We start from the raw sequence: 13973 nt of genomic DNA, 5'->3' as shown, positions 1-13973 counted from the left end.
AGATAGTTGTTCCTTCCTTGTGTCCTAATCCTCCTCCTAAGAAGGAACGGCTTCTGCACAATTTGGACGTAGTCCGTGCTTTAAAATTTTACTTGCAAGCGACTAAGGACTTTCGTCTGTCTTCTTCTCTGTTTGTAATTTTCTCTGGAAAACATAAGGGTCAGAAAGCTACGGCTACCTGTCTTTCTTTTTGATTGAAGAGTATCATCCGTTTTGCATATGAGACTGCTGAACAGCAGCCTCCAGAGAGAGTTACGGCTCATTCCACTAGGGCTGTTGCTTCCTCATGGGCATTCAAAAATGAAGCTTCTGTAGAAGAGATTTGCAAGGCTGCAACTTGGTCTTCTCTTCAAACTTTTTCTAAATTTTATAAATTTGATACTTTTGCCTCGGCTGAGGCTGCTTTTGGGAGAAAGGTTCTTCAAGCAGTGGTGCCTTCCGTTTAAGTTCCCTGTCTTGTCCCTCCCTTATCATCCGTGTACTCTAGCTTTGGTATTGTATCCCACAAGTAAGTATGATGATCCGTGGACTCATTGTGTCTTTAAAAAGAAAAGAAAATTTATGCTTACCTGATAAATTTGTTTCTTTTTAGACACGATGAGTCCACGGCCCGCCCTGTTCTTTTAAGACAGGTTGTTAATTTTTGTAAACTTCAGACACCTCTGCACCTTGGCTTTTCCTTTCTCTTCCTAACTTTGGCCAAATGACTGGAGTGGGAGGGAAGGGAGGAGCTATATATAGCAGCTCTGCTGTGGTGCACTTTGCCTCCTCCTGCTGACCAGGAGGTGAATATCCCACAAGTAAGGATGAAATCCGTGGACTCATAGTGTCTAAAAATAAACAAATTTATCAGGTAAGCATAAATTTTCTTTTTTTTTTTTATACTTATTTTTTATTGAGGACAACACATTATATGCTTTTACAGAGTATTAAACAAACATGTCCTATATTTACAGCATATCCAATATTATAGTGTACATAATAGAAAGTCCAATCCCCTTAAACATTGTAGATCACTCTTGGACCTATAGTATTATAACAGTTCAGAGCTAGGGGCCAGTTAAAGAACCCACATATATTCAAGAAAGGAAAAGCTCTCTAGTTCAGGGAAAATAAAAATATGGTTTGAATTATAGTAAGCTAGAGATGTAAATTACCAGAAATGTTTGTCATTATTTCCAGCAAAACCTTAACTAATGCATTCAATTTGATCAGGTGAATTAAACATATACGTGATATTTAAAGCTTGCAACAACTTTAGATCACACAATAATACTGTTTAAGTAAGTTTATGGCTAATAGCAAGCAGTTTGTGTACTGTAAGTGATAAGAATAGACATTTTTACTCAGTGTTGTTTATAGGTTTTCATTAGTGGGTTATAAGTTAAGCCCTTATCTGAGATAAGATCTATTGGAAATTGGGCAGTTTTTATAATATTTAATAAAGTATGGCATTTCAGTTGTTTAAGATATGTATTTCCTCTCATTCGCTGCCAGCCACAAGGGAGGCAATAAGATGTGCGCCATTAGTGTAGATAGTATTTCAGTAATCAGTATGAGAGCTGTAAATAAAACATTTTATAGTCAGTCTACTATTAGTCTAAATGTTACTGTGTTTTTAACTGTTTCTACTGTGTGTCTATGCTTCCCAGTTAATGTGCCCATTAGCATGTAACGTGTCGTCAAAACAATTTTAACATAACACACAACAAAACTGATCATTTAACTTTACACTATAGCAACCTGAGCTATTGATAAAGGAGCTTTACAATGATGCTGTCCGCCACTTGAGTTTGCCTGCTGAGCAATCGTGTTCATGTCGCCTTCATAGGTGGTGAATGACATGGTTTGAGCGACTCCCATCGTTCAGTTGGAAATTCTAGTAGTTATAACAGCTGGAGATGTTGTAATAATGTTCATAGTCCCCTTGGTATCGTGTTTCAAGTCCAAAACCTCATCATTTTGCACAAGTGTTAGGTTGTCCTCCGGACAAGCAATACTAGATAAAGAGCTTATTGCCTCAGAATCGTCGGCCACCCAGGGTTCAACCCCACCCCCCCTGTGGTGACTCCGGTGTAACTCAAAAGTATAGCGAGAGGTAATCCCTGGTCTTTGTGAAGGTTGGCAGGAATGTTATTAGAGAGCTGTCACCTGGTTGAGTAGTTTCGTCAATCGATGTAATGATTAGACCGCCCTCTTCGGGTATTAAAGTTAATTCGGGCACCTCTGCCATAAATTGTTGTGGCGTGTTCACTGTGTTCCTTATAGTTGTTGCTCTTTCTATTAATAGTTGTAGGTGCTGCTCTGATGGTGCTTTGTCTATGATGGCTTGTAATAAGGCTTCCGATTTGGCCAGTTGACGTTCTGAGGTGTTAGACGAATCGTCGATCTGCATTGTAAATGGGTTGGTGTTTATAACAGCTCTCACTGTTAAACTGCACCGCTTGAAATATGTCGATTCAATAAGGTGTTAGTAGCTTTTGAAAAGCCAAGGTATTGTGATATTTAGATGATCCAGATCTTGCAAATTACCCCAGGGGTTTCCTGGTGGGGGGGTGCCTGCCTATATGGTAGCCGCTGCTCCAGGCCTCAGTTGTCAGTTTTCATCTCAGGCCGTTTGAGAAATAATATTGATTGCTGGTCACTTGTACTAATAATAAAAAGCTGTAGAATTGTGGTAATCGGAGGATTATATACTTTTTTCTCCTGGAGCTTAGAAAAGTGCGACTGCACAGAGCCGCTGCTTGGACACGCCTCCCTAATATTTTTTTTAATCTGTTTCCCAATAGAACATCCATTTAAAGGGACACTAAACACCTTGTTATTACAAGACATTTCTATTGGCTTGCTATTGAATAACAAGGTAAATCTAAACATTTTTAAACCAAATTAGCATCTTATTTGCTGCAGCTGTTTTTCAATAGCCAATCTCCACACACCTCTTGTTTTATTTGGAGAAGCCATAATGTTTTACAGATATCAGCTAAAGCCAATTATAGAAATGTGTAGCAGGGTTAGCCAAGTTTGTCAAATTAGAAATTCCAGAATTTTCAGCGCTATATGGCATGAAAGGGGCAAAATAAATCATGACAATATATTGCTTAGTTGTTTTACTGCACATAACTAAGCTGTTGGTGTTCACTATCCCTTTAACTTTAGGCCATGTTAATACTCACCCATAATAACTGATGAGATGTGCAAATAAGGCTTCCTCTGAAAAAGTGCAATTGTTGTTATATGGTGGTAATGGAACTGTCACATAATCATGCTTTGGGTTTATGGTTGACAAAGACAGAAACATAATACCTTTTTATTGTGCTGTTGTGACCCCAGCTCAGCTACTTCATGAAAGGGAAAAAAAAATGTTGCTTTAAATGTGTAAGCTCTGTGTTAATAAACTTGATCACACACTGCAGTTTATACATAAATTGTAACTGATAAAGGATACGGTATACGTGTGACGGCTGCTTCTTGTCTGTAACATTTCCCTTGGCTTTGCTTCACATAGTGTAAACCCCTCCCAAACCACAGACATTTATACATTTCTCCTCTTCCTTTTCTTTCTCTCCATTCTGTTCCTATTGTCTCTCCCTCTTTTTTGTCTTTCTACATTTTCTCCCACAGTCTGCGGAAAGCGTTACAAAAACCGACCTGGTCTGAGCTATCACTATGCACACTCTCACCTTGTGGATGAAGAAGGGGCCGGGGCTGAGGATAAGGAGGATTCGCAACCTCCCACCCCAATCATGCACAGGCCAGAGGAACAGAAATGTAAGTAATAACTAAGTGACTCTACCACCTTAACATTCCGGAAACCTCACCTTTCACTTTGAACAACTTTTATCTCCTTCCCATATTTACTGTATCTCTTATTGCAGCCGTCTCTCTTCACCTGTACCCACTTGCACATTCCTCATCGAGTGTGCTCTTACTTGTTTTTGTCACATGCCCATATGTTCTACCCCCCTCTGTAGCTAATTCCCTCCCTTTCTGTCCAGCCAAAAAGGGTCCAGATGGTCTTGCTCTTCCGAACAACTATTGTGACTTTTGCCTTGGTGACTCCAAAATAAATAAGAAAACAAGCCAGCCAGAAGAGCTTGTATCGTGCTCAGACTGTGGTCGCTCTGGTAAGTTTGGTCAGGGACACAGTATGTTGTGCACTGTTATAAATGTATTAGTATATCTAACACCGATTAAAATCACGCTAGCAGTATATAGACTAGTACGTACTAGTATGTTGTGCACTGTAATAAATGTATTGGTATTTCTTTTTTAAGACACGAGTCCACGGATCATCTTAAATACTAATGGGATATTCACATCCTGGTCAGCAGGAGGCAGCAAAGAGCACCACAGCAAAGCTGTTAAATATCACCTCCCTTCCCTCCCACCCCAGTCATTCTCTTTGCCTACGTTAGTGATAGGAAGTGGTAAAGTGAGGTGTTAGAAAAGATTCTTCAATCAAGAGTTTATTATTTTTAAAGTAGTACAAGATTGTGCTGCTTTGTTCTAGGGTGTAGCTGTAGTCCATATCAGTCTCTTCAGTAGAACATTGATGACTTTAGAGCAATGGGAACTTGTGGGACATAATTCTCACTGCGCCTTCCATACCCTAACACTGAAAAACTGAGGGATTTTTCTCAGGACTTTCGTTTATTTACAGGGCTATGGGTGGGAGAGGACCACCTAAACCTGGGAACTGCCAGGCAGAAGATGAGGTAAGTGCTGACTTTATTTCTGGAGGTAGAGGATCTCAGAAAAAGTTTGGGCACTTTATTAATTTAGACCTCATTGAATTTGGACTTAGTTTCTCCTTTTCTATTAGGAGACATCAGGGCAGTTAGAACACAGGCACTGGGTGACATGTGTCATCTCCTGGCGGTCTCATCTAATAATAAAGCCGACCGGGAGATTTTATGAGGTTTTACTTTGTGTGACAGAGTCTGTGCTCTAAGGGGGTTTCTCTGTCAGGTAGTGTTTTCGGACTGAACAGCTATTTAAACTGAAGCTGTTCAGTCTGTTCTCTTACTCCCGGTGGCTATACTTAGCCAATGGCGACCGGGAGATCACATATGAACTTTGGTTTATTTAGCTGGTAAACTGTTGGTCACAGTATGAGTGTTTGCTTGATAACAGACTATGCAGCTGTTATTTGAGAGTGTACATTTTATCCCTTTGCTCCCGGTGCCTTTACTTAGACAATCGCGACTGGGAGATGGCTTGTGAAACGCCCACGAGGAGCGGAGCTTGTAAATGGCGCCATTGTAGTTGCGCGCCTCCTTTCCTAGAGCTTCTGGTTATTGGAAGGAGCAGAGACACTTCAGACTTAGAAATAGCATTTTATAAACGGCACCTCCTTCCTTGCTTTTCAGGTTGCGGAAGGAACGGAGGATTTTGTGTCGGAGTGCTTGCGCTTAAGAACAGCGCTACATTTGATTTAAAGGGACAGTCTACACCAGAATTTTTATTGTTTTAAAAGATAGATAATCCCTTTATTACCCATTCCCCAGTTTTGCATAACCAACACAGTTCTAATAATATACTTTTAACCTCTCTGATTATCTTGTATCTAAGCCTCTGGAAACTGCCCCTTTTTTCAGTTCTTTTGACAGACTTGCAGTCTAGCCAATTAGTGCCTGCTCCCAGATAACTTCTCGTGCACGAGCACAGTGTTATCTATATGAAATACGTGAACTAACACCCTCTAGTGGTGAAAAACTTAAAATGCAATCTGAAAAGAGGTGGGCTTCAAGGTCTAAGAAATTAGCATATGAACCTCCTAGGTTAAGCTTTCAACTAAGAATACCAAGAGAACAAAGAAAAATTGGTTATAAAAGTAAATTGGAAAATTGTTTAAAATTACATGCTCTATCTGAATCATGAAAGTTTATTTTGGCCTAGACTGTCCCTTTAAGGATGCAGTTTAGAGACCGTCTGGCTCCTCAACTGGGTACAAGCTGAGATATAGATGGAATTTTACAGTACTAGAGTTCTTCCCGTACTTATTCAACCTTTTATTTCCTCTTTACAATAGAGGATTGCACTTGAACACTTAAAGAAACAATAACGTTTGTTATATTAACGGCCAAATGTGAGTCAGTTAAAAAAAAAAAAAAAAAAAAAAAAAAGTTGGACTTTAACATTTAAAGTGACAGTAACGTCTTGTTATATGTTGATTTTTTATTAACAAAGAGTTAAGAGTTTATTGATCTTCCATATGTGAGTCAGATGGATTATGAAAGTGTCCATTACATTTTATAACACACATGCAGTGCCCTGCGGTTCCTCGCAAACTCCATCTGGAGTTACTGTACAAGATATCGCTGGTTTATGTCATGGCGATAGACGTTGCATTGTCTGCCTTTCCCATGCTACAGGGAAGACATCTGATGATATCTATTTAATCAGCTACTGTGGTAGCTATTCCTAATGTTTCCTCCGTGAGCTTGAAGAGGAAGATACTTATATGGTATATGGGGGGAAAGTCTAAGACTCTGTCTGGGTAATTCCTTTATCTGTTACTAAAGTTGTTTTCTTTCAGTTTCAGTGAAGCACCTCCGTTTGCTTCCTGAGGAGGTTTTAACTTTCCTGAGTGATTCTATCATTATTGGCATAGTCAAGCCTAATAAGTATTGTGATTCTTGATGGTGTACGTAATTTTGGAGTACCCGAAAGGACTACAGATAAGACCGGGTACACTTTTTTTCTCCTAATGCTAATGGATACTTGCTGTGTCATACTCTGTTGGTGAGTCTTGGCCGACGGTCTCCTAGGAGGTAAAAGAATGTATGTACTTCAGGATTTCCATAGGCCGCCTTCAGTGTTATCTTCACTAGTGTGGTAGTAGGAAAAAAATAGAGGCCACTTTGTGTTAGACACTCTCCTTAAAGTAATCTAGAACTGTATAAGGGCCTTGACGTTATTAAACTTCATTTCTACAGATGCTTGCCTTCAGAGGGAGTTAGGTTCAGGCTTCCTATAATGGCCCGCAGTATGTTATGGTTAAGATCTTGGTTGCGGACGTCTCATTTAAAGTCTAAAACTTTGGGTGAGAAATAAATCAGAGTAATTTTATTTCCTTTAGAGTTTTCAAGGAAAATCCTTCACTCCCTTTTTCCATGCGGGAGCAGATCAAGCCTTCCTGAGGGACCCAATCAGTCTTGGAATGGGGGTATGTGATTCAAGGGCAGCAAGAAGTTCCTGCCTCCGATTTGCGACATTTGAAATTGGTTTGAATTTAAGTTCTTCCTTCCAAGGTTCTGTCTTTTAAGGTTTTCAGTAGACCAGACAGAATGAGAGGCGCTCTTCCTCTTGTAGGGGGCTTCTCCGACCTGGGAGTGATAGTTTCTGTTCCTGGCCTCCGAGAGGGAACTGTCAGGCTGATATTATTCATGAGTCTAATCAAGATGGAAGCTATTCGTTCCATTCTTCCTGGGGTCCAAGAGGGTCAATTCATGGCATATAGGACGTACCTACATATAACTACTCATCTGGATCATCACAGGTTTTAAGGGGTTGCCTTTCTAGTCAAACGCTTCCAATTTGTGGTTATTCCCTTTGGTTTTGCTACAGCTCCCAAAAGATTTTCTGAGTTTTTGGGGTTGCTGTTGGTGGTCCTTCGGTTATGGGGCATTATAGTTTAGCCTCCTTGCAACCAGAGAGTTGGGAGTTTGAATCCAGCTGCAGCTGATTTTAAATGTTGTCTTCCTTCCTGCGATTTTTCGGTTGGAAGGTGAATTTGGAAAAGAGCTGTTTATTCCAAAGAGAGTCCGGTTTTTTTTTTTTTTTTTTTGGATCCTTGTAATTTTTCTTGCAGAGGTCAGGAAATTAAGGATTTCGACTCTGGTCTAGTTCTGCAGTCCACTTCTTAGCCATTCAGTGGCTTAGTGCACGGAAGTATCAGGCTGATGATTGCCGCGTTGGACATCATCCCGTTTGGTCGGGTCCACTTCATTCCTTTGCAGTTGAATATGTTCAAATAATGTAATAAGGTTTATGCAGACTTGTCTCCTCAAATTTTTACTGGAAGCAGGAGACAAGGGTTTTTTTCTACAGTGGCTACCTCTCTGACATAGCTTAGTGGCTAGCACAACTGTTTGGAAAGCAGAAGGTTGGGAGTTTAGATCCTCCCATAGGTGCCGGTACTTTGACATTGTTGCCAGTTCATCTGCCCCAGGGATCCTGCTTTCGCAGATCATCTTGGGTGCTTGTGACAATAATCGCCAGCCTTCTAGAATGGGGGCTGGGGATATCTAAAGGCTCAGGGAGTTTGGACTCAGTTTTCTTCCTATAAACTTTCTGGAGCTAAGAGCGATCTTCAATGCTCTTCTGGCCTGGCCCCAGTTAGCCTCGGACCAGTTTATCAGGTTCCAGGCTGATAACATGACTTCTGTGGCTTACATCAGAGAGGAACGAGGAGTTCCTTAGCGATGACAGAAGTAATCAAAATAATCCAGTGGGCGGAAGCCTACTCCTGCTTTCTGTCGGCGATCCACAGGGGTGGTCGATTTGAGATTGCCAAACTTCTGAGATATGGGTTAAGGTCCAGGGATCTTCAGGCGGATCTGATTGATGCTCTGACAGCCCCTTGGGTTTTCGGTCTAGCATACCTTTTTCCTCAGTTTACTCTTTTTTTTTTTTTTTTTTCCCCCCTCGGGTCATTGCTCGAGTCAAGCAGGAGAGGGCGTCTGTGATCCTCATTGCACCGGCCTGGCCTTGTAGAATCTGGTATGCAGATCTGGTAGAGATGTCATCTCTTCCACTTGGGAGTCTTCCGTTGAGGATGGACCTTCTAATTCAAGGGTCCTTTCTTCCCAAAATCTAGTTTATCTGACGCTGACTGCTTGGAGATTGAACGCTTAATTTTATTTAAGCGGGGTTTTTCTGAATCGGTCATTGAGACCATGGTTCAGACTCCTATGCCTGTGACCAGTAAGATTTACTTTAAGATTTGGCGGAAATATCTATATTGGTGCGAATCCAAGGGCTACTCTTGGAGTAGAGTTAGGTTTCCTAGAATTTTGTCTTTCCTCCAAGAGGGTTTGGAGAAAGGTTTATCGACAAGTTCTCTGAAGGGGCAAATCTCTGCCTTGTCTATTTTGTTATACAAACGTCTGGCAGCAGTTTCAGATGTTCAATCTTTTTGTCAGGCCTTGGTTAGGATCAGGCCTGTGTTCAAACCAGTTACTCCTCCTTGGAGTTTGAATTTAGTTCTTAAAGTTCTGCAGCGGCCTCTGTTTGAGCCTATGCATTCCTTAGATAAGGTTTATTTATTGTTGCTATTTCTTCTACTCGTAGAGTTTCGGAACTCTCGGCATTGCAGTGTGAATCTCCTTATCTTAATTTCCATTTGGATAAGGTAGTGTTGCGTACCAAGTTATGGATTCTTCTTAAGGTTGTTTCTGATAGGAACATTAATCAAGAGATTGTTGTTCCTTACTTGTGTTTGGATGTAGTTCGTGCTTTAAAGTTTTTTTTATGCAGGCGACGAAAGATTTTCGTCAGTCTGCTGCGTTGTTTGTGGTTTTCTCAGGAAAATGTAAGGGTCAGAAAGCTTCGGCTACTTCTTTCTTTTTTGCTGTTGAATTTTATCTGTTTTGCATATGAGACTGCTGGACAACAGCCTCCTGAGAGGGTTACGGTTCATTCCATGAGGGCTGTTGCTTCCTTATGGGCATTCAAAACTGAAGCTTATGTGGAACAGATTTGCAAGACTGCAACTTGGTCCTCTCTTCTCTCTTTTTTAAATTTTTACAAGTTTTGATACTTTTGCCTCGGCTGAGGCAGCTTTTGGGAGAAAGGTTCTTCAAGCAGTGGTGCCTTCCGTTTAGGTTCCCTGTCTTGTCCCTCCCGTATCATCTGTGTACTCTAGCTTTGGTATTGGATCCCATTAGTAATTAAGGTGATCCATGGGCTCATCGTGTCTTAAAAAAGAAAATAAAATTTATGCTTACCTGATAAAAAAATTTTTTTTTGACACAATGAGTCCACGGCCCGCACTCTTCTTGTAGACAGGTTGTGGGTTATGTAAATTTCAGACACCTCTGCACCTTGGCTTTTCCTTTCTCTTCCTAACTTCGGTCGAATGACTGTAGTGGGAGGGAAGGGAGGAGCTATTTAATAGCTCTGCTGTGGTGCTCTTTGCCGCTTCCTGCTGACCAGGAGGTGAATATCCCATTAGTAATTAAGATGATCCGTGGACTCGTGTCAAAAAATAAATTTATCAGGTAAGCATACATTTTCTTATCTAACACTGATTTATAATTATGCTAGCAGTGTATAGACAAGTACGTTGTGCACTGTAAATAATGTATTGATTTATCTAACACCGATTATAATCATGCTAGCAGTGTATAGACTAGTACGTTGTGCACTGTAATAAATGTATTAGTATATCTAACATCGGTTATAATCATGCTAGCAGTGTATAGACTTAAGGAAGGAAAACTGAAATACTACACAAGAAAAACTAATTTTCTTTCCTAACCTATGGTGAGTCCACAATGTCATCATTTTCTGTTGGGAATATCCAGCAGGAGGCGGCAAAGAGCACCACAGCCAAGCTGTCAAGTATCACTCCCCTTCCCACAAACCCCAGTCATTCTCTTGGTGCATGGAGGAGGGTAAGTTTTTTTTTTTTCTCTCCTCCTCATGGAGCAGGATGCTGTTCCTATGGACAGATGTTCATTTTGTTCGGATAATCTAATTTTGCCACCCTTGCCATTTTGTTGTTCTTGCATAGATAGAACGTTGAAAAATAAAGATAAATGCTTTTCTCCAACATTGGTGTGTCCGGTCCACGGCGTCATCCTTACTTGTGGGATATCTCTTCCCCAACAGGAAATGGCAAAGAGTCCCAGCAAAGCTGGCCATATAGTCCCTCCTAGGCTCCGCCCACCCCAGTCATTCTCTTTGCCGTTGCACAGGCAACATCTCCACGGAGATGGTTAAGAGTTTTTTGGTGTTTAAATGTAGTTTTTATTCTTCTATCAAGTGTTTGTTATTTTAAAATAGTGCTGGTATGTACTATTTACTCTGAAACAGAAAAGGATGAAGATTTCTGTTTGTAAGAGGAAGATGATTTTAGCAGACAGTAACTAAAATCGATTGCTGTTTCCACATAGGACTGTTGAGATGAAGTAACTTCAGTTGGGGGAAGCAGTTAGCAGACTTTTCTGCTTAAGGTATGACTAGCCATATTTCTAACAAGACGATGTAATGCTGGAAGGCTGTCATTTCCCCTCATGGGGACCGGTAATCCATTTTCTTAAGTCAAACAAACAGAATAAAGGGCTTATTATGGGCTAATAAACTGGTAGATATTTTTATGGGCTAAATCGATTGCTTTATTTGGGCATTTTATTCATATTTATGCTGACAATTTGCATTTATAAACTTGGGGAATGTTTATTAAACGGCAGGCACTGTGTTAGACACCTTTTCCAGTCAGGGGGCCTTCCTAGTTGTAGACTGAGCCTCATTTTCGCGCCATTACTGCGCAGTTGTTTTTTGAGAGCAGGGCATGCAGTTGCATGTGTGAGGATCTAAAAATTGCTGGAAAAGCTTCTAGAAGGCGTCAATTGGTATCGTATTCCCCTCTGGGCTTGGTTGGGTCTCAGCAAAGGCTATAGCTGGGACTGTATAGGGGTTAAATTGATAAACGGCTCCGGTTCCGTTATTTTAAGGGTTAAAGCTCTGAAATTTGGTGTGCAATACTATTAATAAATTTTGGTAATTTTTGAACAATTCCTTCATACTTTTTCACATATTCAGTAATAAAGTGTTTTCTGTTTAAAATTTAAAGAGACAGTAACGGTTTTGTTTTAAAACGTTTTTTGTGCTTTGTTGACAAGTTTAAGCCTGTTTAACATGTCTGTACCTTCAGATAAGCTATGTTCTATATGTATGAAAGCCAATGTGTCTCCCCATTTAAATTTATGTGATAATTGTGCCATAGCGTCCAAACAAAGTAAGGACAGTACTGCCACAGATAATGAAATTGCCCAAGATGATTCCTCAGATGAGGGGAGTAAACATGATGATACATCATCTCCTACTGTGTCTACACCAGTTTTGCCCACGCAGGAGGCCCCTAGTACATCTAGTGCGCCAATGCTTATTACCATGCAACAATTAACGGCTGTAATGGATAACTCCATAGCAAATATTTTATCCAAAATGCCTACTTATCAGAGAAAGCGCGATTGCTCTGTTTTAAACACTGAAGAGCAGGAGGGCGCTGATGATAATTGTTCTGTCATACCCTCACACCAATCTGAAGGGGCCATGAGGGAGGTTTTGTCAGAGGGAGAAATTTCAGATTCAGGAAAAATTTCTCAACAAGCTGAACCTGATGTTGTGACATTTAAATTTAAATTAGAACATCTCTGTGCACTGCTTAAGGAGGTGTTATCTACTCTGGATGATTGTGACAACTTGGTCATTCCAGAGAAATTATATACCCAAGCGGGTGGCGGACATAGTAAATAAGGAGTGGGAAAAGCCCGGCATACCTTTTGTCCCCCCCCCTATATTTAAGAAATTATTTCCTATGGTCGACCCCAGAAAGGACTTATGGCAGACAGTCCCTAAGGTCGAGGGGGCAGTTTCTACTCTAAACAAACGCACTACTATTCGAAGATAGTTGTGCTTTCAAAGATCCTATGGATAAAAAATTGGAAGGTTTGCTTAAAAAGATTTTTGTACAGCAAGGTTACCTTCTACAACCCATTTCGTGCATTGTTCCTGTCACTACAGCAGCGTGGTTCTGGTTTGAGGAACTAGAAAAGTCGCTCAGTAGAGAGACTCCATATGAGGAGGTTATGGACAGAGTTCACGCACTTAAATTGGCTAACTCTTTTATTTTAGATGCCGCTTTGCAATTAGCTAGATTAGCGGCGAAAAATTCAGGGTTTGCTATCGTGGCGTGCAGAGCGCTTTGGCTAAAGTCTTGGTCAGCGGATGTGTCATCAAGACAAAATTGCTTAACATCCCTTTCAAAGGTAAAACTCTATTTGGACCAGAATTGAAAGAGATTATTTCAGACATCACTGGGGGAAAGGGCCACGCCCTTCCACAAGATAGGTCTTTCAAGGCTAAAAATAAGTCTAATTTTCGTTCCTTTCGCAATTTCAGGAACGGACCGGCCTCTGATTCTGCGTCCTCTAAGCAAGAGGGTAATGCCTCACAACCCAAACCAGCCTGGAAACCGATGCAAGGCTGGAACAAGGGTAAGCAGGCCAAGAAGCCTGCCGCTGCTAACTAAACAGCATGAAGGAGTAGCCCCCGATCCGGGACCGGATCTAGTGGGGGGCAGACTCTCTCTCTTTGCTCAGGCTTGGGCAAGAGATGTTCAGGATCCCTGGGCGCTAGAAATAGTTTCTCAAGGTTATCTCCTGGAATTCAAGGAACTACCCCCAAGGGGAAGGTTCCACATGTCTCACTTATCCTCAAACCAAATAAAGAGACAGGCATTCTTACATTGTGTAGAAGACCTGTTAAAGATGGGAGTGATACTCCCAGTTCCAATAAAGGAACAGGGAATGGGATTTTATTCCAATCTGTTCGTAGTTCCCAAAAAAGAGGGAATTTTCAGACCAATTTTGGATTTGAAGATCCTAAACAAATTTCTCAGGGTACCATCATTCAAGATGGAAACCATTCGAACGATTCTACCCACTATCCAGGAAAGTCAATTTATGACTACCGTGGATCTAAAGGATGCGTACCTACATATTCCTATCCACAAAGAACATCATCAGTTCCTAAGGTTCGCCTTTCTGGACAAGCATTACCAGTTTGTGGCCCTCCCATTCGGGTTAGCCACTGCTCCAAGGATTTTCACAAAGGTGCTAGGGTCCCTTCTAGCGGTTCTAAGACCGAGGGGCATTGCAGGAGTACCTTACTTGGACGACATTCTAATACAAGCGTCGTCCCTGTCAAAAGCAAAGGCTCATACAGACATCGTTCTGGCC

At 41.1% G+C, this 13973-nt stretch overlaps 1 protein-coding gene across 4 annotated transcripts in view; it reads left to right on the top strand.

Moving 5' to 3' along the window:
- The window catches only part of DPF2 (double PHD fingers 2), a 442311-nt gene that overhangs the window by 293021 nt on the left and 135317 nt on the right, over positions 1–13973 (top strand). For all 4 annotated transcript variants that reach the window (XM_053719943.1, XM_053719942.1, XM_053719941.1 and 1 more), the window contains 2 exons: positions 3625–3771; positions 3999–4127. In XM_053719943.1, coding sequence (XP_053575918.1) covers positions 3625–3771; positions 3999–4127 — 276 coding nt within the window. The remainder of the gene's footprint in view (positions 1–3624; positions 3772–3998; positions 4128–13973) is intronic.

Source organism: Bombina bombina, chromosome 7 (assembly GCF_027579735.1).
Source record: "Bombina bombina isolate aBomBom1 chromosome 7, aBomBom1.pri, whole genome shotgun sequence".
Taxonomy (NCBI): domain Eukaryota; kingdom Metazoa; phylum Chordata; class Amphibia; order Anura; family Bombinatoridae; genus Bombina; species Bombina bombina.
The sequence above is the reverse complement of the archived record's forward strand: the minus strand, read 5'-3'. Positions and strand labels throughout refer to the sequence as shown.